The sequence below is a fragment of the Schistocerca cancellata genome, chromosome 1 (genome assembly GCF_023864275.1).
Source record: "Schistocerca cancellata isolate TAMUIC-IGC-003103 chromosome 1, iqSchCanc2.1, whole genome shotgun sequence".
NCBI lineage: Eukaryota > Metazoa > Arthropoda > Insecta > Orthoptera > Acrididae > Schistocerca > Schistocerca cancellata.
The window spans coordinates 788,050,169-788,074,401 of NC_064626.1; the positions used below are offsets into that span (position 1 = coordinate 788,050,169).

The 24,233-nt window shown below is 39.6% G+C and overlaps 1 protein-coding gene across 3 annotated transcripts in view; it reads left to right on the forward strand.

Annotated features, from left to right (window-relative positions):
* Positions 1-24,233, forward strand: part of LOC126187494 (valine--tRNA ligase-like) — a 196,204-nt gene that overhangs the window by 94,397 nt on the left and 77,574 nt on the right. For all 3 annotated transcript variants that reach the window (XM_049928626.1, XM_049928610.1, XM_049928618.1), the window contains exons 14-17: positions 3,321-3,521; positions 5,216-5,330; positions 14,114-14,292; positions 22,444-22,593. In XM_049928626.1, coding sequence (XP_049784583.1) covers positions 3,321-3,521; positions 5,216-5,330; positions 14,114-14,292; positions 22,444-22,593 — 645 coding nt within the window. The remainder of the gene's footprint in view (positions 1-3,320; positions 3,522-5,215; positions 5,331-14,113; positions 14,293-22,443; positions 22,594-24,233) is intronic.

Genomic DNA, 24,233 nt, shown 5'->3' on the forward strand with positions numbered 1-24,233 from the left:
AAACATGATATTTGTGTCTTATTAAGAGACAGTGTGAACTGGTTCAACATTTACAAAAAACATGACATTATTAAATATGAAGAGTGAGTGGTAATGGTCTTTGAAACAAATTGTGCCCATATGTGCGACATGTGGGTTGTGTTCCTACAGTGCAGCTTCTTCACCACAATATTCCTTGATATTTCAGTTGTGTATGACAGTACCACACCCTTGGATTACCAGATATATTCATTTCCTTCCAGCAGCATCGCAGCATATAGGAATGTGACCCCTGTGTTGAATGAATGTAGTATACCATAATGATGTATTAGACTGCTTGGTTGTCATTTGTTGTGCTCTACATATCACTGGTTCAGAAAAGGAATACTTTCCAAACAATGTGGGTTTGGACTGATCATCCCGTAGGATGTTTTTAACATTAGTGATTTCTTTCTTTACAGCATAACCCCATCTGGATGGATCCTTACACCCCCCCCCCCCTTTTTTTCCCCCGTTCTACAGTTCAGTTTCTATGGGATCATCTTTTTGAAAGTACAATAAGCTTGGACACAAGTTCATCCTGCTTCTGTGTGACCTCTGAAATATTCACCATCTCTGTAGTGGTAGCCTTTTTGTCTTTTGCTATTTCGTTCTTAATTTCCCTTGAAAATATTCCTGCAGCTTTTTGTCTCCTGGTATTTAACATTTGTACCATTTGAGTGTTCTTTTCAGATGTCCAGGCTGTGAGTTGTGCGAAGCAATTTCCCTGCATTTTAAATTGCTCATACAAAGCTTGCCATTGTGTTGTCGCAAAATTATCAATCCTGCTTGAAAACAGGGTGTACTCAGCCCTTCTGAAGCAAATTGAGGAGCTACTTGATTGAGAAGTAGCACCTCCAGCCATGAAAATTAACAGTGGCTGGGAGAGTGGTGTGCTGATCACCTGCCTCTCCATGTCCACATCCACATCCACATCCAGTGACACCTATGACTGATGATGACATGGTGGTTGGTTAGTACTGTTTGATCTTCCGAGAGCCTGTCAGACGGAGTTTAGTTTTCAGCTTGAAAGCAATTGGGCATTTTGGCAGAATGTAGAATGCTATTGTTGTAATCCATTAACCTTTTTGGTTAATTTCCGCACTTCCCGCAGAATACCTCCATCCACTTTCCTTTGTCCTGATACTTGGCAGTTTTTCTTTTGCCAAGTTAGTCTGTTTTTTTGCAAGTGCAGTAAGCATGATGCAAGCTCTTCCTGCTTCTGTGATACCTTTAAAGTCTTCACCGGTTCTGTAGCCATAGCCTTCTGGTCTTTAGCTGTTCAGTCACAGCTGTAAACATTAACTCAAATTTTTTCAGTAATTCAGCCATTGGATCTATCAACCAAAATTCCTGCATACTTGTTTCTCCTAATTCAAATTTCAAGGTGACAATGATGTCAGTGACCATGACCGATGTGTAGTTGTCTGGCAGTCTTTTCAATAACCTGTATTTATTTAAAAATATTAATATGTAATTAAATGTATTGTCAAGGTATTTAATAAGGCTATCTATTGCCCAGTTATGACTACTGCAGCTTTAACAGTTACTTCACAATCAGTTAACAAGAAAAAACAGTGTAACCGTGCTTCTGCCTATTGTTGCATTAGCTGCTGAGTTCTCACAAATTATGTTCTATTTTTAGTCATCACATGGAAATTACTTTATTCCCTACATGAACTTTGATCTATTCTAAGTCCTCAAACCTTACACAAGAAGGTTAATGGAAGTTACATGAAATTTGCCTTTTTTTTTCTGCTCCACCAACGTTCATTTCTCTCTCTCCCTCTCTCTCTCTCTCTCTCTCTCTCTCTCGCTCTCTCTCTCTCTGTGTGTGTGTGTGTGTGTGTGTGTGTGTGTGTGTGTGTGTGTGTGTGTGTGTGTGTGAGAGAGAGTGACCTCCCCATCCTGTCCTGTCCCACCACTTTGCTCGGAAGGACATAAAACATAAGAAACAGACACAAATTAGGTACAACAGTACATTAGATTCCATTAACAAATGTCCTGTCAATGCAGACCGGTATAGTGTATAGGACACATATTACAGATGAATGAAATGATACTGTCTTTGCATTACGTATCTGGTGGCACACGGCCAATCAGAAAGTTAATTCCTTGAGTATTGCAATAAAAGATAACATTTGAATTAATGGAAAGGGCACCAGGCTCATGTTTTGCCGTATTTAAAATGAGCATTGAATTCTCGTCTTGTGTAACTACCTTTCCAGATAAGGTCAATTCTGCACATATTGTGTGTCTGTAATTAGCCAGAATCTGATTACAAATCATCACTTCTTTAAACTGACGTATTTGGTGAACTGTAAGGAATGCAATAAGAACATGGTACATAAAGATATATTTTAACACACAGTTATTTTTATTATTGCAAAGCTTACAAGTACCTTTATATTATGGCTATTGTACTATACCAGAAAATAAAAAATGAGTGGGCTTTTAAAATGACTGTAATTAATTTTATATTATTCTTTAGTGACCACCAAGTCATGTCAGTAGTGTGGCACGGATTTATATTTCGCACCACCAATTCCTCTGCAACGTTACATGGTCTCTGACCACAGCCATAGAGAGAGAGGGAGGGAGAGAGAGAGAGAGAGAGAGAGAGAGAGAGAGAGACTGGAGAAACCTTTTCTAAAATACAAAACAATTTCTGATTTCACCCTATAATGAAAGATACTAACTAGGAATAGTCAAAATAAATTAGAAAATCAATTACATACAAAAAACTAAGCACAAAATTAGATCTGGTGTTATATCCTTTAAAACTGAGGGCTAACCTTTCACTTTTATGAAAATGCAGTTTATACTCACGTATGTTAACAGTAATTAATCAAAATTGAATAAATGAATTTTAAGGAGGTAGATGGCAAAACAAAAGGGGAAGAAAAAAATCCCAGCTTGCTTCGTCACAAGGTGGTTAAACTTTTTATACTCTAGCCATTTTTGTGTATCTGAAATGTCAGTCTATACCTGGTTTTGGATGTGGTTATTTTAATGTTTTTTGCAAAACATGACTTTGAACTTGTAAGGGACTATCAATTAAGTTTCAGTGTTTTATCCACTTTAAGTTGATTGACTTTGTCTAGCATGGTAGATCTGCATGTAGGAGGGTATGTGGTTTGGAAGTCTGTGAAGATTATGAACAGTGTTTTGTATAGTCTACCCAGCTTTCTCGTCTGTTCAAGAGCTTTAATTATTAACTCAATGGCTTGTAAAACTAATTTTTGTTAAAAATTTAAATATTTGAACTATTTGTATTAATTTATTTTATTTTTTTTCCCCAGGAAACGACCAAACCTCTCTTGAAGTCACCAAAAAGCACTTCTGCTCAGGCTGCATGTTGGACTCTTATGCAGTGCATTGAAACTTTTTTACAGACACTCTGTCCATTTATGCCTTTTCTCACTGAAGCTCTTCACTGTCACATGCAAACTGGAACACAGGGTCAGCCACTTATGCTAGCTCCATATCCACAGGTAGACCAAGTAAGTTATGCTTTTTAATTGCAACAGCTTAAAAATAATGTGGTAATTGTGGTGTAGTGTCAGTCCAGTGTAGTGTGCCACTGGAAGAAGGAATGGCTTAACAACAAAGACAAGATTATGTATTTGGTGAAGTCCATCATATGATAGCAACATATTACTTTATTGTTCATAATATGGGATGAGGAAATGCTGACAGCCTTCATGTAGAGCATCATTTGCATACATGGGTGAGAGCAGCCTATAAATGTATTGTACATATAGCAAGTTTTAGTACATTAGTCTGACTACATGCTGGTCGGGTATGATTTTAATTTGTGATATGGCACATATAGTAAAAGCTCTAAAATTTTGCTTGATGATAAATATATTTGCTGGATTTCTGTGGAGGTGGAGGAGATTAGTTACATATTTTATAGTGTATGGTCAGTGAATCCTTTTTTTGTATACGGGCATCAAATTCTGCATTTCTCTTGTACTAATTTCTAAATTAACAGCAGATGCAATAGGGAGCTGAAGTCATTGCATTGTAGTTGTACTTGAAAATGTCAGAAGTCAAAGTAGTCTCAGACTCAGGGAATGAGTATTGGAGAGCAGACACAAGAATGCTGCATCACTGTTCTAGGCGAGGTCCAAGTGGAGGCGGTTTGCCATTGCCTTTCTCTGACTTGTTATATAGTGTCAAATGTGCATCTTTGTTGTATCAAAATGTCTATGACAGTACATTGAAAAGCTATGCTGAAAACAGTAAAACTTGTCATTTAAGTTCACATCTGTTTCTGTTCTTGGTTGCCTAATAACTGCTACTAAAAGCTAGTGGTGTTACGAATTGCACTGAAGTAACAGAAGAGTGATTAGGATATAAATGTATTACAGGAACGTGGGATGATTCATGTCGCTGGTGAAAGACTAAGTTGTGGAAACTTAGTCATATCTACACAGGTAATCTGCAATCTACAGTAAGGTGGATGGCCTATTTACAGAAATTAAAAATACATTTCCAAGACATTAACAAAATTAATCATGTGTTAAGGAATGTGGAATTAATCAATTGTGGAATTAATCAATACACAAAGAAAATTAGGACAAAGTGACAAGAAGTAGGAATAATCATGACAAAATTGAGCCAAAAACATGTACAGTTACTACAAGAATACTCTTGGTGGTGGGGGGAACAATACAAATGGTTGTTATACATTGTTTGTATGATGCTGAAAAGTGCTGGGAGTAACATCTTCAGAGGTGCAAAGGAAGATATCAACACTTTGATTAGAGTGGTGTAGTATTTCATATAAACTAACCATCTTATTGGAGGCTGTGGCTTAGCTTTTGAAAGTGCTTTCTCTTTCATAGCATGCACTTCCAGTATTTTACCACAAGTGAGAGAAGTAGAAAGTGGAAAATATGAGGAGTAAGGTGAAGTGAGATGTGGAAAGATAGCAACAGACAAGGGGAAATACATATGTAATGACAGCTTTGACAGGGAGAGTAAAAGGGTTGCCTGTAGAGCAGCAAAGGTGCAGTCCAGTGAATCAACTGAATGCAAGATATAAACATACCTGGTGAAAGTAAAATAGAAAGAGAAAAGTGTACAGGTCCTTAGCATGTGCTCATCATCTTTTCCCCTTTTTATTACATTTGACAAATGTACTACAAGGGAAAAACTTGTTTTTCAAAAATGTTATTTTTATTTTCAGTGGATGCAATGGTACAATGAGAATATAGAAAAAGAATTCAACAAGGCCATTTCTTGTGTTTCTGCTGTTCGTCGAATAGTGTCACTTTGTGATATCAGAGGTCAAAGACCAAAATGTAAGTTCATTATAATACAATGTAAAATCATAACTAATTAAAAATAAATGAAGTGACCCACAAACACCGCTAACATTTTATCTGCTTTTTAAAATGGAATTTTAGATTAGATATAGTTATTGGTACTAACTTTTGCCACACTATTTAACTTTTACATCAGTATTTAGCAAGAAATTAAAAATATTAATTTGGGAGTAAATTTTTTGGATTTTGTGTGCCCTGTTTGCAGAATTCATGTAGTCACTGTAATTGAGTGCTTTGTTTTTCAGCTGTAAAATAGTGGAAAGAATGACAAAATAATAATTTGCACTTTAATATTATGAAATAAAATCTCTTGATTTTATAATCTGTGGAAATTGTCTGTTGAACCAAGACTTTATTCTTAACTAACAGTTTTGAGACTGTATACTGAGAAAAGTATGTAAAATGGTGTGCATATTTAGTCTTCAAGTAGAAAATGCTGAAATAGGCTGTAAGAATAGTTCATTCAGATAAGTGGTACTCAGGTGGCCTTAGGAGAATCCCAAAGAAAATTAAAATTGTAAGTAAGAAACAATAGAATTGTTAATTAAGATAATGTGCATCATATTGCTCATTTAGTTGCCAAGGTTCCGTCTGAAACAGGAGAGCTGTCTTATACAGTATCTGATTCTGATGTTGCCACTATAATCGGAGGAACAAATGACAATCATGAGACAACAGTCGGGACATAAAACATGGTTTAATAAGCACATACCCAGAGCAATTGCTTATAGCATTCCAGTTGGTTGTGTGTAGATCCAAAAGTAATGAAGATAAACAAATGATTGCACAACTTGTGCTCAAAATTCAAAAACATCACAGTTGTAAAAGAGAGCAAGTTTTTTAGTGAGTGGTATGTGTGCCAAGGATTTCATCTGAGCAACATCAGAACAACATCTCTCTGAGACTGTGCTCCAACAACAAGCTTCATCTACAGAGAACATAACAGTGTGGAGTAGGAAAACTTGTAGAGTCTGCTGGACAATCTGATCAGTTGATCTACAGATATGATCCAGCAATCACAACACAGTTTAAAATTATCCACCAAAACTTTAGAAGCCTAGGAAATAAGCAGAATGGTCTGGACTCCATAGCATGTATTAATAAACGAAATATGTTAGTTATTACTGAGCAATGATATTCTGAAAAAAAGTTCACTTCTCAGCCAATAACAATGGGTCTTTGCTCAATTTTCAGTAGGGAGATCAAATCTGATCATGGTGGTTTAATATTTTGCAAAAGGTAGTAGTAGTAGTAGTTAGTGTCATAGATGTAAAGTTATTTCAGTGTTGAGGATGTCATTGAACTTCTGTGCTATAAACTATGTTGAGACACAGCAGTGTTGCTCCAGGTATCTTGGTTTGGAGAGCCATCGCATATGACGAGGTCAGAGCTAGTTGTGATTGAGGGAACTGAAAGCACAACAGTACATCATGGACATCCTCTGTTGTCATGTGTTATCTCTTGTGTGACAGTACCATGGTGCCATTTTTCAACAGGACAGTGTTCACCCACACGTCACACATATTCTGTGAAATTCCTGCATGATGTTGAGATACTCCCATGGCCAAGAATATCTCCAGTTCTGTCTTCTATAGAACATGTTTGAGACCAACTCAGATGTCAGTTTTGTCCCATTGCCAGTAACCACTGTATCGTGGACCAGTTAAAACAGTTGTGGACCAGATTGCCACAGAAGTGAATACAACAGCTTTTACCGTTCCTGACTGAATCAGTACATGTATCTGGGCCGGAAGGAGTGCAACGTAATATTGCTAAGTGAGCTCACATGCGAAATTATTTGTCAATTTGATTTGATTGTGTAATCGCTGAAATAAAGTCACATTTAATCTGATCCTATGATGATTCATTTCGCTGCCTCCTCCCTTCCTGGGTGCTTCACTATTTTTGTCAGGTAGTTTTATTTTGCCCAGCTTGTGTTATTACAATGTAATACAATTAAATAAATGTATAATCTACTGCATAAAATCCAAGATTTATCAGGGTCAAGATGTTCCTAATAAGTTACCCATTTTTTTTACACATTTTATCTGTTCTCTGCAGTTTTTAATGGTTTCTGGTTACAGTGTTATCTCTCCTCGTGTAGAATATTCAGGCAATGTGTCTCTCTGTATCTGGACTACACCTACTTTAGATACATCCTTGAATTGTTATGCTCTAAAGTACTTCAACTTTAGAGCAGTATAGACAGTTTACACCACAAACAAATCAAATAATTCTTTGATTGTTCAACTTACTTTAATTGTGAGGTAAGATGCAGACAGTATAACAAAATTGTTATACATCATTTTTTTGAATAATACTGTGCAAGTTATTAATTATAATTTATTGTAGTTTCGTTAGATAATTTAAGTTTTTGAGTAAGATTCTTGCATGTTGGATCTTAAGTTTTTCAGTCACTGAGTAGTTGTGCAGCATAGAACATTTGTTCCTTTATGTGAGCTTAGAATTTTAAAACTAAAATCATTTAAAAGTCAAAAAAACATTGTTTAAAGACTCAGTTTTGTTTGTAAACCCTTAATTATATGAACAGTGATTGGAAGGTCACATTATATCTGAATAGAAAACTTTCACCTGGCTTTTATAGTCTCTTTGGGATGAATAAGATGCTTAAAGAGTTAAGTATTTTACTCCACCCCTCCACCTTTTCTGTCTGTTGCCCTGCTTCTTTTTTCTTTTTTTCTCTCAGAAATTGATAAGTACCCACTCGTCTTTTAATCTGTATATGATTAAAGTACTTATGAGTTGAGAAAAAACTATCCACCAAGTACCAATTGATGTAAACATTTAAACAAGCATAAAATTACTAGTGCCTGGAACCCAGTGCTCCTTTTTCTAGCAGCAAAGTAAAGGATGGTAAGAAAAGTAGTTTAATTGTTCAGGAAAGGTCAGCCAGGATTGCAGTTAAGTGAAAAGCTACTAGACAGGACACGTGAGAGAATGAGTAATCAGTAACAGATAATACATGAAAACCTGAGAACATGGAAGTGGCTGAGAGAGTAATTGGTGGCTGAGAGAGTAATTGGTGGCTGAGAGAGTAATTGGCAAATCAGAGCTGAGTGGAAAAATATAATAAACAAGCCAAAAAGGGGAGGAAACAGAGTGCAGGGAAAAACTGGTACTGACAAGGAGAATTCAAATGGCACATATGGTAAAACAGAGGCAAGCTCACAACTATCGTGTTGCAGATCATACTCTGTAAATGGGCGGTGTGTGTTACCAGAATATACCGGGTGATCAAAAAGTCAGTATAAATTTGAAAACTTAATAAACCACGGAATAATGTAGATAGAGAGGTAAAAATTGGCACACATGCTTGGAATGACATGAGGTTTTATTAGAACAAAAAGAAAAGTCAGACATGGCGCTGGACAGCAAAACGTCAGTGACTGCGCATGACAATTGTGTATAAAACAAGCTGTAATCAGAGAGAGAATCAGATGCGCCAGAAGTCACAGCATGTTGACGTTACCTGAAAAGGCACTTTTAGTGAAACTGTATTATCAGAATGGGGAATGTGCTAGTTCAGTGTTACGATCCTATCGCCATAGGAAGGGGATTCGAATGGGTAAAGGTCCATTGACAAATGCAGCTGTGGCGAGAATGATTTCTAAGTTTGAAACCACGGGTTGTTTAGACGATAGACCCCATAGTGGCCGACCGAGCACAAGGCATAATGCTGCTGAGACAGTTCAGGAAGAAATGGAGATTTTAGCTGGTTTGTCTATGCATGGGGAAGTCAGCACTCGTGCAGTCGCACGTTGCACCGGCATTCCATACACTACTGTTTGGTTGGCACTTAGGCGTACCCTACGATGCTATCCTTACAAAATCCATCGGCATCATGAACTGTTACCTGGCGATTTAGTGAAGCGGAGGGCATTTGCGGTGTAGGCATTTCAAAAGATGGCGGAAGATGATGATTGGTTGAGTAACGTGTTATGGACTGATGTAGCTCATTTCACACTCCTAGGATCTGTCAATGCCCACAAGTGCAGAATTTGGGCTACCGAAAATCCTAGAACTGTCGTGGAAACTCCATTGCACAACGAGAAAGTCACAGTATGGGTTGGATTTACCATATCTACCGTTATCGGGCCTTTCTTCTTCGAGGAAATGCATGATTCTGGTTTTGTAACTGCTACCGTGACAGGTGAGAGGTACGCCGATATGTTACAGAATCCCATCATCCCCAGCCTGGTTGATAAACACCTACTGGAACATACAATGTTTATGCAGGATGGTGCTCCACACCATATAGCTAGACGCGTGAAAGATCTCTTGCGCGCATCGTTTGGTGATGATCGTGTGCTCTGCCACCACTTTCATCATGCTTGGCCTCCCAGGTCCCCAGACCTCAGCCCGTGCGATTATTAGCTTTGGGGTTACCTGAAGTCACAAGTGTATCGTGATTGACCGACATCTCTTAGGGATGCTGAAAGACAACATCCGGCACCAATGCCTCACCATAACTCCGGACATGCTTTAGAGTGCTGTTCACAACATTATTCCTCGACTACAGCTATTGTTGAGAAATGATGGTGGACATATTGAGCATTTCCTGTAAAGAACATCATCTTTGCTTTGTTTTGTTTGTTATTGCTATTGCTATTCTGATCAGATGAAGTGCCATCTGTTGGACATTTTTTGAACTTTTGTATTTTTTTGGTTCCAATAAAACCCCATGTCATTCCAAGCATGTGTGTCAATTTGTACCTCCCTATCTACATTATTCCGTGATTTATTCAGTTTTCAAATTTATACTGACTTTTTGATCACCCGGTACTCTCCACGTGTATTGGAAACTTCCAGTGTACAAGGCTCGATAGTTTTTCAAATTAATTGGTGCTATGATGTGACTTGTTTCTCTCTTTGGTGGAACATACCTTGCCAATAACTAGGCTGGTGTAGAAACTGATAGGAAGATGCGTAACATAAATTTTACATTGGGCATGGTTACAAGGGCAAGGAATAAAAACAAAAGGCAAGAAAATAGTTTCAGAAGAAGTGTAGGATGTTGTTGTTGTTGTAGTCTTCAGTCCTGAGACTGGTTTGGCGCAGCACTCCATGCTGCTCTATCCTGTGCAAGCTTCTTCATCTCCCAGTACCTACTGCAACCTACACCCTTCTGAATCTGCTTAGTGTATTCATCTCTTGGTCTCCCTCTACGATTTTTACCCTCCACGCTGCCCTCCAATACTAAATTGGTGATCCCTTAATGCCTCAGAACATGTCCTACCAACCGATCCCTTCTTCTTGTCAAGTTGTGCCACAAACTTTTCTTCTCCCCAATCTTATTCAATACTTCCTCATTAGTTATGTGATCTACCCATCTAATCTTCAGCATTCTTCTGTAGCACCACAATTCAAAAGCTTCTATTTTCTTCTTGTCCAAACTATTTATCGTCCATGTTTCACTTCCATACATGGCTACACTCCATACAAATACTTTCAGAAATGACTTCCTGACACTTAAATCTATACTCGATGTTAACAAATTTCTCTTCTTCAGAAACGCTTTCCTTGCCATTACCAGTCTACATTTTATATCCTCTCTACTTCGACCATCATGTTATTTTGCTCCCCAAATAGCAAAACTCCTTTACTACTTTAAGTGTCTCATTTCCTAATCTGATTCCCTCTGCATCACCCGACTTAATTCGACTACATTCCATTATTCTTGTTTTGCTTTTGTTGATGTTCATCTTATATCCTCCTTTCAATACACTATCCATTCCGTTCAACTGCTCTTCCAAGTCCTTTGCGGTCTCTGACAGAATTACAATGTCATCGGCGAACCTTAAAGTTTTTATTTCTTCTCCCTGGATTTTAATACCTACTCCGAATTTTTCTTTTGTTTCCTTTACTGCTTGCTCAATATACAGATTGAATAACATCTGGGAGAGACTACAACCCTGTCTTACTCCCTTCCCAACAACTGCTTCCCTTTCATGTCCCTCGACTCTTATAACTGCCATCTGGTTTCTGTACAAATTATAAATAGCCTTTTGCTCCCTGTATTTTACCCCTGCCACCTTTAGAATTTGAAAGAGAGTATTCCAGTCAACATTGTCAAAAGCTTTCTCTAAGTCTACAAATGCTAGAAACGTAGTTTTGCCTTTCCTTAATCTTTCTTCTAAGATAAGTCGTAAGGTCAGTATTGCCTCACGTGTTCCAGTATTTCTACGGAATCCAAACTGATCTTCCCCGAGGTCGGCTTCTACTAGTTTTTCCATTCGTCTGTAAAGAATTAGTGTTAGTATTTTGCAGCTGTGGCTTATTAAACTGATTGTTCGGTAATTTTCACGTCTGTCAACACATGCTTTCTTTGGGATTTGAATTATTATATTCTTCTTGAAGTCTGAGGGTATTTCGCCTGTCTCATACATCTTGCTCACCAGATGGTAGAGTTTTGTCAGGCCTGCTCTCCCAAGGCTGTCAGTATTTCCAATGGAATGTTGTCTACTCCGGGGGCCTTGTTTCGACTCAGGTCTTTCAGTGCTCTGTCAAACTCTTCACGCAGTATCGTATCTCCCATTTCATCTTCATCTACATCCTCTTCCATTTCCATGATATTGTCCTCAAGTACATCGCCCTTGTATAGACCCTCTATATACTCCTTCCATCTTTCTGCTTTCCCTTCTTTGCTTAGAACTGGGTTCCCATCTGAGCTCTTGATATTCATACAAGTGGCTCTCTTTTCTTCAAAGGTCTCTTTAATTTTCCTGTAGGCTGTATCTATCTTACCCCTAGTGAGATAAGCGTCTACATCCTTGTCCTCTAACCATCCCTGCTGAGCCATTTTGCACTTCCTGTCGATCTCATTTTTGAGACGTTTGTATTCCTTTTTGCCTGCTTCATTTACTGCATTTCAATGTGGATGTCAATAGGATATTGCAGGGATTGTGAGGACAACAACAAGTTTTTCTAGGTAGTGTGGGAGAATATTAGTTAGGATGGATCCCATTTCAGAGCATAGTCCTGTGGAAGGAATAGGTTAATGAATTCTAGACTGGGATAGTGCTGAGGAATGTGAGGTGCACAGCTTAGCATGTGTGCACTGTTTCTTGTTTACATTCTTCTGTATCCTTATTACAAATATTCATCACTATTCGTCAATATGAAAGGGTATTTATGGTATTACTGTTTGAATTTTCTCGAAATTGAAAATTAGGTTGTCTGTTGTATATGGTGAAGATGTGGTAGTTTCTGGAGAGATGGAAAGATGTTATTTTTGAGACATCTAATTCACATTTAGTTATAATACTTGTTCATTTCCTTGTAATCCTTCAGTTCTTACTCTCTAATTCCTCCTGATTTACTTTCACTATGCACTTCTGTCTTATTACCTACTAGTTCACCTTATGTTGCATCTTCCAAAAAACTGTGTTCTTTATTATTTTGGTTTTGAAGACATGAGCTTTTGTGAAATTCTGTTTCCTTGTAAATTAATCCCGTGTCTACTACTCCCCCCGCCGCTGCTGGCACCACCACCACCACCACCCACCACCACTACCACCAGGGTCCTGGGATGGTAGGGTGGGGAAGGGGGCTATTACTGATGGGAGTTTATGCTTTCTGTTCTCCCACATGAGTGTTAAACTAGATAGTCTGCCACTCAATTCAGAGTTTTCCAGTTTGCTGAAAAGCTGCCTGAAAGAAATTTTGCCATATGCCATCGCTCCTTGTCTGTATTTTCATGCCATGAATCAAAGCTTATATCTTAGTTTCTTGAATGTCTGTATCATTGAAGCTACATACTCCACATTTGGCCACTGATAAATTCCTTCCTTCCTACACACAGTAATCTACCCCTCTCCCACATAATTTGTTGATTATCACTGTCTTTACGGTTAACTCTTTTAATAAGCTATGAGAGGAGTAATATTTACGACAAACTTTGTACTCATCTTGTAGTTGGCTCCAGTTCTTCACGTCTAGGAGCTAATTCTTGAAGCTGAAATTTTTGACATTAGAGGTTTTCGTGGTTCCAGTTGACATAATAACTTTGAAGTGATCCTGCACTGTATTTTTTACTCAAAATTTTATTCTCTCACATTTTTCTATGTCTCACTGTGTTTACAATTTCCACTTCAACAAAGCCGAAAATTACATTGGCCTTCCAAAAAATAAAAACATGTCCAATCACATCAGAGGCATACCCACTATTACTTCATTCTGTGGTAACAACAATATTCCAAAGGGTTTACAAATTCTCTTGACAAATTAATTTCCACCAATTTATATCATTATTTTATAAATAAATCGAGAAATAAACATAATAATTAGTGTCAGGTTGTGTAATTAATAATAGAAATTTTAAGTGTGCCAAATATTTTGTAATTTCTAATGTTTCTAAAAGAAAAGTAATTTTAACTGTACATTCAGAGCTCATAGGTATCGATTGTGACAAAGAAAACAAAGTAATTTCTTTGTATGGATTTTAGCCTGAAATATAATACATCATGTAAAAAATCATATGAAGTTCTTTTAGAAAAACAGCTGAGATAATATTAACCTATTCAAAATTCGGAAAAATATTTTTGGTATCGATTACTTCTGTTGAGGAAACGTAATGCTAGAGGAGGGTATCTCCCAACACGCTTTCATATGCGCTCACACACCCACCCACACCTCTGCCATAATATGGTATTTGTTTCTGTTTTCCGTTTGGCACATTATTTTTTCAGTGGCTGTTACTTGAGGCTAATTGTAACGATTTGATTACCTTTTTTTTCCAGTATACATTGAGACTTCATCCAATAAGGAGAAAGTAACTTACGAAAAGTTAAAGGATGTTGTGGCTACACTGGGAGACTGTGCAAGTGTCACAGTAGGGATTTCTGTCCCATTAAAACTTCATGAGACCTATCTCAAGGAAAGTCTGAGTCCAGAGTCCTCCATTTTTGTAATTTTAGAGGTACTTCACTGACAGTTACATTTGTATCTTGTACTTCTCAGTCCTGTTTCTTATATGTATGGCAGTTTTGCATGAGTTCAATTACTTAACCATGTGTTTGTTAAAGTTCAAGTTTCCTGCTCAGTTTGCTCTGTGGCATCAGTAACATATAAATGTGGTAAATGAGATTTCACATAGGTGAAATATCATTTCTTTGCTTCTACTGAAACAGTGCAACTAAAGTAAAAATTTAGAACTTTAACTATGCTATAAAATTTAAATAAAAAACTTATTTTTATGTAATGTGTATTACATTAGCATTACTTGTTTTGTCTTTTTGAGAAGAGTCTACTTTATACTTACTTAACACTGAGTCACTGAATTACACATTTAGTGTTTGCCATTATTATGTAAATGTAAGACCGAAATTTTAATTACAAAATGCAGAAATTGAAATTTCTTGATGTTACTGATATGTTAGGTGCCTCTGTCAAACGAGTTAAAGAAAGACTACAGTTCCAAATGTGTAGGGTTCAACTCCCAGAAGGTTCTAGTATTGATGTTTTTGTTGTGGTCCCCAGTCCCAAGACTGGTTTGATTCAGCTCTCCATGCTAATCTGTCCTGTGCAAGTTCCTTCATCTCCCAGTACCTACTGCAACCTACATCCTTCTGAATCTGCTTAGTGTATTCATCTCTTAGTCTCCCTCTACGATTTTTACCCTCCACACTGCCCTCCAATGCTAAATTTGTGATCCCTTGATGCCTCAGGACATGTCCTACCAACCGATCCCTTCTTCTAGTCAAGTTGTGCCACAGACTTCTCTTCTCCCCAATCCTATTCAATACCTCCTCATTAGTTACGTGATCTACCCACCTAATCTTCAACATTCTTCTGTAGCATCACATTTCAAAAGCTTCTATTCTTTTCTTGTCCAAACTATCTATTGTCCATGTTTCACTTCCATACATGGCTACACTCCATACAAATACTTTCAGAAACGACTTCTTGACACTTAAATCTATACTCGATGTTAACAAATTTCTCTTCTTCAGAAGCACTTCCCTTGCCTTTGCCAATCTACATTTTATATCCTCTCTACTTCGACCATCATCAGTTATTTTGCTCCAGTAATAGCAAAACTCCTTTACTACTTTAAGTGTCTCGTTTCCTAATCTAATTCCCTCAGCATCACCCGACTTAATTCGACTACATTCCATTATCCTTGTTCTGCTTTTGTTGATGTTCATCTTATATCCTCCTTTCAAGACACTGTCCATTCCGTTCAACTGCTCTTCCAAGTCCTTTGCTGTCTCTGACAGAATTACAATGTCATCGGCGAACCTCAACGTTTTTATTTCTTTTCCCTGGATTTTAATACCTACTCCAAATTTTTCTTTTGTTTCCTTTACTGCTTGCTCAATATACAGATTGAATAACATTGGGGAGAGGCTACAACCCTGTCTCACTCCCTTCCCAACCGCTGCTTCCCTTTCATGTCCCTCGACTCTTATAACTGCCATCTGGTTTCTGTACAAATTGTAAATAGCCTTTTGCTCCCTGTATTTTATCCCTGCCACCTTTAGAATTTGAAAGAGAGTATTCCAGTCAACATTGTCAAAAGCTTTCTCTAAGTCTACAAATGCTAGAAACATAGGTATGCCTTTACTTAATCTACACTCCTGGAAATTGAAATAAGAACACCGTGAATTCATTGTCCCAGGAAGGGGAAACTTTATTGACTCATTCCTGGGGTCAGATACATCACATGATCACACTGACAGAACCACAGGCACATAGACACAGGCAACATAGCATGCACAATGTCGGCACTAGTACAATGTATATCCACCTTTCGCAGCAATGCAGGCTGCTATTCTCCCATGGAGATGACTAGAGATGCTGGATGTAGTCCTGTGGAACGGCTTGCCATGCCATTTCCACCTGGCGCCTCAGTTGGACCAGTGTTCGTGCTGGACGTGCAGACCGCGTGAGACGACGCTTCATCCAGTCCCAAACATGCTCAATGGGGGACAGATCCGGAGATCTTGCTGGCCAGGGTAGTTGACTTACACCTTCTAGAGCACGTTGGGTGGCACGGGATACATGCGGACGTGCATTGTCCTGTTGGAACAGCAAGTTCCCTTGCCGGTCTAGGAATGGTAGAATGATGGGTTCGATGACGGTTTGGATGTACCGTGCACTATTCAGTGTCCCCTCGACGATCACCAGTGGTGTACGGCCAGTGTAGGAGATCACTCCCCACAGCATGATGCCGGGTGTTGGCCCTGTGTGCCTCGGTCGTATGCAGTCCTGATTGTGGCGCTCACCTGCACGGCGCCGAACACGCATACGACCATCATTGGCACCAAGGCAGAAGCGACTCTCATCGCTGAAGATGACACGTCTCCATTCGTCCCTCCATTCACGCCTGTCGCGACACCACTGGAGGCGGGCTGCACGATGTTGGGGCGTGAGCGGAAGACGGCCTAACGGTGTGCGGGACCGTAGCCCAGCTTCATGGAGACGGTTGCGAATGGTCCTCGCCGATACCCCAGGAGCAACAGTGTCCCTAATTTGCTGGGAAGTGGCGGTGCGGTCCCCTACGGCACTGCGTAGGATCCTACGGTCTTGGCGTGCATCCGTGCGTCGCTGCGGTCCGGTCCCAGGTCGACGGGCACGTGCACCTTCCGCCGACCACTGGCGACAACATCGATGTACTGTGGAGACCTCACGCCCCACGTGTTGAGCAATTCGGCGGTACGTCCACCCGGCCTCCCGCATGCCCACTATACGCCCCCGCTCAAAGTCCGTCAACTGCACATACGGTTCACGTCCGTGCTGTCGCGGCATGCTACCAGTGTTAAAGACTGCGATGGAGCTCCGTATGCCACGGCAAACTGGCCGACACTGACGGCGGCGGTGCACAAATGCTGCACAGCTAGCGCAATTCGACGGCCAACACCGCGGTTCCTGGTGTGTCCGCTGTGCCGTGCGTGTGATCATTGCTTGTACAGCCCTCTCGCAGTGTCCGGAGCAAGTATGGTGGGTCTGACACACCGGTGTCAATGTGTTCTTTTTTCCATTTCCAGGAGTGTATTTTCTAAGATAAGTCGTAAGGTCAGTATTGCCTCACATGTTCCAACATTTCTACAGAATCCAAACTGATCTTCCCCGAGGTCGGCTTCTACCAGTTTTTCCATTCGTCTGTAAATAATTTGCGTTAGCATTTTGCAGCTGTGACTTATTAAACTGATAGTTCGGTAATTTTCACATCTGTCAACACCTGCTTTCATTGGGATTTGAATTATTATATTCTTCTTGAAGTCTGAGGGTATTTCGCCTGTCTCATACATCTTGCTCACCAAATGGTAGAGTTTTGTCAGGACTGGCTCTCCCAAGGCCGTCAGTAGTTCTAATGGAATGTTGCCTACTCCCGGGGCCTTGTTTCGACTCAGGTCTTTCAGTGCTCTGTCAAACTCTTCACGCAGTATCGTATCTCCTATTTCATCTTCATCTACATCCTCTTCCATTTCCATAATATTGTCCTCAAGTACATCGCCCTTGTATAGACCTTCTATATACTCCTTCCACCTTTCTGCTTTCCCCTCTTTGCTTAGAACTGGGTTTCCATCTGAGCTCTTGATGTTCATACAAGTGGTTCTCTTATCTCCAAAGGTCTCTTTAATTTTCCTGTAGGCTGTATCTATCTTACCCCAAGTGAGATAAGCGTCTACATACTTGTCCTCTAGCCATCCCTGCTTAGCCATTTTGCACTTCCTGTCGATCTCATTTTTGAGACGTTTGTATTCCTTTTTGTCTGCTTCATTTACTGCATTTTTATATTTTCTCCTTTCATCGATTAAATTCAATATTTCTTCTGTTACCCAAGGATTTCTACTAGCCCTCGTCTTTTTACCTACTTGATCCTCTGCTGCCTTCTCTACTTCATCCCTCAGAGCTACCCATTCTTCTTCTACTGTATTTCTTTCCCCCATTCGTGTCAATTGTTCCCTTACACTCTCCATGAAACTCTGTACAACCTCGATTTTAGTCAGTTTATCCAGGTCCCATCTCCTTAAATTCCCACCTTTATGCAGTTTCTTCAGTTTTAATCTACAGTTCATAACCAGTAGATTGTGGTCAGAGTGCACATCTGCCCCTGGAAATGTCTTACAATTTAAAACCTCCAGAATGAGATTTTCACTCTGCAGCGGAGTGTGCGCTGATATGAAACTTCCTGGCAGATTAAAACTGTGTGCCCGACCGAGACTCGAACTCGGGACCTTTGCCTTTCGCGGGCAAGTGCTCTACCATCTGAGCTACCGAAGCACGACTCACGCCCGGTACTCACAGCTTTACTTCTGCTTCCTAAATCTCTGTCTTGCCATTATATAATCTATCTGATACCTTCTAGTATCACCAGGATTCTTCCATGTATACAACCTCCTTTTATGATTCATTTAACCAAGTGTTAGCTATGATTAAGTTATGCTCTGTGCAAAATTCTACCAGACAGCTTCCACTTTCATTTCTTACCCCCAATCCATATTCACCTACAATGTTTCCTTCTCTCCCTTTTCCTACTCTTGAATTTCAGTCATCCACGACTATTAAATTTTCATCACCCTTCACTACCTGAATAATTTCTTTTATCTCATCATACGTTTCATCAATTTCTTCATCATCTGCAGAGCTAGTTGGCATATAAACTTGTACTACTGTAGTAGGCATGGGCTTTGTGTCTATCTTGGCCACAATAATACGTTCACTATACTGTTTGTAGTAGCTTACCCACATTCCTATTTTTTTTATTCATTATTAAACCTACTCCTGCATTACCCGTATTTGATTTTGTATTTATATCCCTGTATTCACCTGACCAGAAGTCTTGTTCCTCCTGCCACCGAACTTCACTAATTCCCACTATATCTAACTTTAACCTATCCATTTCCCTTTTTAAATTTTCTAACCTACCTGCCCAATTAAGGGATCTGACATTCCACACTCCGATCCGTAGAATGCCAGTTTTCCTTCTCCTGATAACGACGTTCTCCTGAGTAGTCCCCGCCCGGAGATCCGAATGGGGGACTATTTTACCTCCGGACTATTTTACCTCCGGAATATTTTACCCAAGAGGACGCCATCAACATTTAATCATACAGTAAAGTTGCATGCCCTCGGGAAAAATTACGGCTTAGTTTCCCCTTGCTTTCAGCCGTTCACAGTACCACAACAGCAAGCCCGTTTTGGTTAGTGTTACAAGGCCAGATCAGTCAATCATCCAGACTGTTGCCCCTGCAACTACTGAAAAGGCTGCTGCCCCTCTTCAGGAACCACACGTTTGTCTGGCCTCTCAACAGATACCCCTCCGTTGTGGTTGCACCTACGGTACGGCTATCTGTATTGTTGACGCACGCAAGCCTCCCCACCAACGGCAAGGTCCATGGTTCATGGGGGGGGCTAGTATTGATGTGAATTTTAAAATTTTCCTGTCGAATTGACTGTTCAAAAAAATTTCGGGCTTGCAGCCTGTCGTCGTTCAATACCTCGCACGATATTTCAACTGGGCACCTGCCAGTCATCTTCAGGTGAGCGATCGTAGACTGGCGAAAATGTCCTCCGTTCCGCAATATATAGTGCACTGTAACTATTCTGCGCATGTGTCGAAAACTTGATAGATGGACAACACTGCCTGCTGGCACCGCCATCCCAGGTGGAATAGTGGAACTCTCTGCATTGCTGTTTGCCACCGCGTTGGCACACTCTGTCGTCTTCAATTTGAGCAAATTGGGGAGATGATGGGATTCCATGCACTGTCTAGTTGGTAGTCGCTGTCACGGTTCAATAGATTTTCCGCCAGGCATATTTCTACAGATTCTTTAATAATGGAATCCCAGAAAGATGTTGCTGTGGACAAAATCATTGTTTTCTCATATTCCATTGAATGTCCAGTGGAAGTACAATGTTCAGCAATAGCGAACTTGCTTGGCTGCAAAAGGCGGGTGTAACATTGATGTTCAGTGCAGCGTTCTTTCACGGTATATAAGCCATACCACATTGGCATGGTATCTTGTAAATTCTGGCCTTTCATAATAACAGATTGTCCCTTACTGATCCCACAGGGCCCGGAATCTTCGATGGTGGGTTGAAAACCACTTTTACCTGAAATTTTCAGAGGATTCTTGCTATTTTATATGAAGTGTTGCCACGAAAGGAAGGAAAGCTAAAGATTGTTCTGGCATGTTCTCCTCTATATCCACTTCCTGCTTCTTAGTTTTAACTGTTAGTGCCCTGTTAATCTGCCAGATAGAATACCTATTTTCGTTGAATACTGTCTTTAGATGGGCGAGTTCTTGAGGTAAGCTTTCTAGATCTGAAACACTATGAGCTCTATGAACAAGTGTTTTAAGCACACTCATGGTTTGTGATGGGTAATGGCAACTTGATTATTTGCTGGTACAAATCAGTATGAGTGGGATTCTGATATACTGAATGCCCTAGGGAACTAGCATTCTTCCTTCGAACCAGCACATCCAAGAATGGCAAACAACCATCTTTCTCTATTTCCATGGTGAACCAGATGTTGCTATGAATGGAGATGACGTGATGTAGAAACTCCATTAATTTGTCTTCTCCATGAGGCCACACAATGAAGGTATCATCCACATACCTCCAAAAAACTGTTGGTTTCAGGGCAGCTGATTCAAGCGCTCTCTCCTCAAAATCCTCCATAAAAAGGTTGACGACCAAGGGAGACAGTCTGTTCAAAATATCCTTGATTAAACATAAAATAAGTTGAGGAAAGAGCGTGCCTAAACAAAGCAGTGATATCAACAGGAAACATGTTACCAATCAGTGTCAAAGAATCTGCAAGAGGAACTTTTGTAAAAAGTGAGACCACATCAAAACTTACTAGAAGGTCTACACTGCTAGGATGAAGAGCCCCCAGTCTATTGATAAAATCAGCTGAGTGCTCACATCAGCAAGTGCTCACATCACATACGAAACTCAGCTGAGTGAGTCACAAATTTCAAGTTTTATGATTCGATTACATAAACATTTATCTAAGTTTTTTTGTAACAAACCAAATATTTATTTCTTGAATATTTGCTAAGTGCTTAATGTCTATGTTTTTACAACAAAGTGCACTGTAATGATACAGTACACAGACTTACCTGTGATCCCCACTTCATATCTACCGAGCTGCTTGTTGTGTGACGTGCAGTTGCTTTGCATCACCTGTATAAATGTAATATTGCAGTGTTTTCTGCTGTAGTACGTCTTTATTTTAGGATACATTTTTCATAATTGTTGCTTAGGTTTGTACAAATTATGTTGTGATAATAATATACTAATTGATGGCCAAAATTAACAGAAATAAGTTGTGTGAAATTATCTTCAATGCAAGGTAGACTGGATGAAAGAATGTATATTTGTTAATATCATCAGTGTGTAAGAATCCAGGTCAGTATACACCATATACCCATGTGTTGTTACAGAATGGTAATCCTAAGGGTGATATTCTTCACACTATGTTTAGGAAATATTGGTTTAATTCCTCCTAGCCTTACACTTCAGATGAAAACACAGGTATTGCCGTACTGCTTCTTTTTCACACTAGCAACATCCAGGCAGCTTGTCAACAACATCACAGTTCATCCATTAAATTGCAATATTGTCTTTGGTGTGCACCAGATGAATGTACAGTGAGAATCACACTCTACTCTAAATTAGTACGCATCCATATACAGGACACTGTGCTCCTGGGCAAGACACCAAACCTGCCGATACATGCATTGCAGTTGTGTGACAAGGAATGTCTGTGGCACGCAGCCACATGTAATGTTGCCCAAATATATTTACTTGCAATCCCATTTCTGTGTATCGCTAATGCTGTATAATCCCCCCCCCCCCCCCCCCCCCCCCCCCCCCCCACTGCCCCCACACACACAGTGAGTTCTTGCACGGAGGAGTATATATCAAACAAGAGATTGCTTCAGGGATATGGTGACATTTTCAGTGGAAAAGCTCAGACAATTGGAGTATTTTGATGGCTACATCTAAAAATCTTTTTTAACATCTGTACTTAAAGTTATTAACCATCCTAGTCGATATTTTTCTAAGTGTATGTTTATTCTTTTTGTTTATGACTTCAACTACTTTGTTGCAGAAAACCCAAATAACTGAAAAAATGTGGCTTCATATAAACAAAAAGCAAAAGAAACTTGCATCAGAATTACAGAAAATGCAGGCAGTTGTTTCAGCAGATGGTTATAAAAGCAAGGCAGCACTTGTAGTGCAGGAACAACATACTGAAAAGGTAATTCATTTTGATTTTTGTGCATGAGTCTGCCAATGTAATTTCAGATATAGTAACATTAGTTTCCATGTAATTTAATGCCATTGTTAATAATTTGTAATTTGTGTGTGCGTGTGCATGTGTGTGTGTGTGTGTGTGTGTGTGTGTGTGTGTGTGTGTGTGTGTGTGGTCCAGACTACTCGTGTAGTATGGCACTTATTGCTTTAATGTTTGCAAAGATGGTACTCTTGGTATCTGGTAAAAGTTGGATTAATACATGCATTTGTTTTATCATCACTCCTATCCACATACCAAACATTAGTGTTCAATGTTATTCATATTTGGTATTTATTGTGATGTATTATGACATCGTTAAGTTAACGTAAATGTTTGATCACTGTTTTGTTTCTGACATGAAGTAATAGATTGACATCTCCCCTCCAGTAACAAATCAATGTACAAAATTAGAGGAATCTTATTAAGACATTGGCAGAAGGCAAGTGTCTACTAGTTATGACTGTGTCATAGAGTGTGATTGGGACTGTAATAAATGAAAGTTGACAATCTGTCAGTCAAAGGAATGTCATTACCTTGTAGTTTCAGATGATGTTTTCTCTACTTTGTCACGTAGTCGCGTACCATCCCTGTTTATTTGGTAGATGGTACCAGCTAAACATTTCTTGTGTGTCAGACTGGAGCTCCAATCCTGAACCTTGCCTTTCGTGTGCAGTGCTCTTTCTGACTAAGCTATGTGAGCTTGCTTGATTCACAGCATGCCTTCACAGCTTCAGTTCTTCAAGAATGTGTTCTATTTTGGGAAAAACATTGCTCATTAAACGCAAGAGTCTGTATGAGAACTGTAGCTCAGCACGCAGTTTCAGTTTGTCCAAAAGTTTCACTACAGTGTCAGACTCTTTATGATCAGTGAAATACAGTGCCTGACAAACAAGTGAAGTACTGATAAATGATAAAACTGCCCCCCCCCCTCCCTACACAGAAAACACACACACACACACACACACACACACACACACACACACACACACAGTCAGCAGGTAAGTAAATGATTAGATAGAGTTGGAACTCTCTGTTATGGGTAGAATGGACGCCAGAGTGCATTAGTCTTGTTTACGTTTGGTGTTGTCATCAGGTTTGGTAGGGAATACATTGAGTTGACATTTGTCACAGGATAGTGATATGAACAAATCCAGATGGCAGTAGTATCGTGTACATTAGTTATAAAAGGACAATGCATTGGTGGAGCTATCATTTATATTCAGGTGATTCATGATAAAAGGTTTCCAATGTGATTATGACTGCATGATGAGAATGAAGACTTTGGATGTGGAATAGTAGATGGAGCTAGATGCACAGGGCATTCCATTTCAGAAATTGTTAGGGATCCACAGGGTCAAGAGTGTGCCGAAAATACGAAATTCTGGCATCACCTCTCAGCATGGACAACACAGTGGTTGACACTTCACTTTAGAGCAGCAGCATTTGCATGTAGTTGTCACTGTTAATAGACAAGCAACACTGCATGACATAACTGCAGAAGTTAATGTGGGATGTATGATGCACATACTTGTTAGGACAGTGTGGCAAAATTTGCTGTTAATGGTCTATGGCAGAGATGATGGATGTGAGTGCCTTTGCTAATG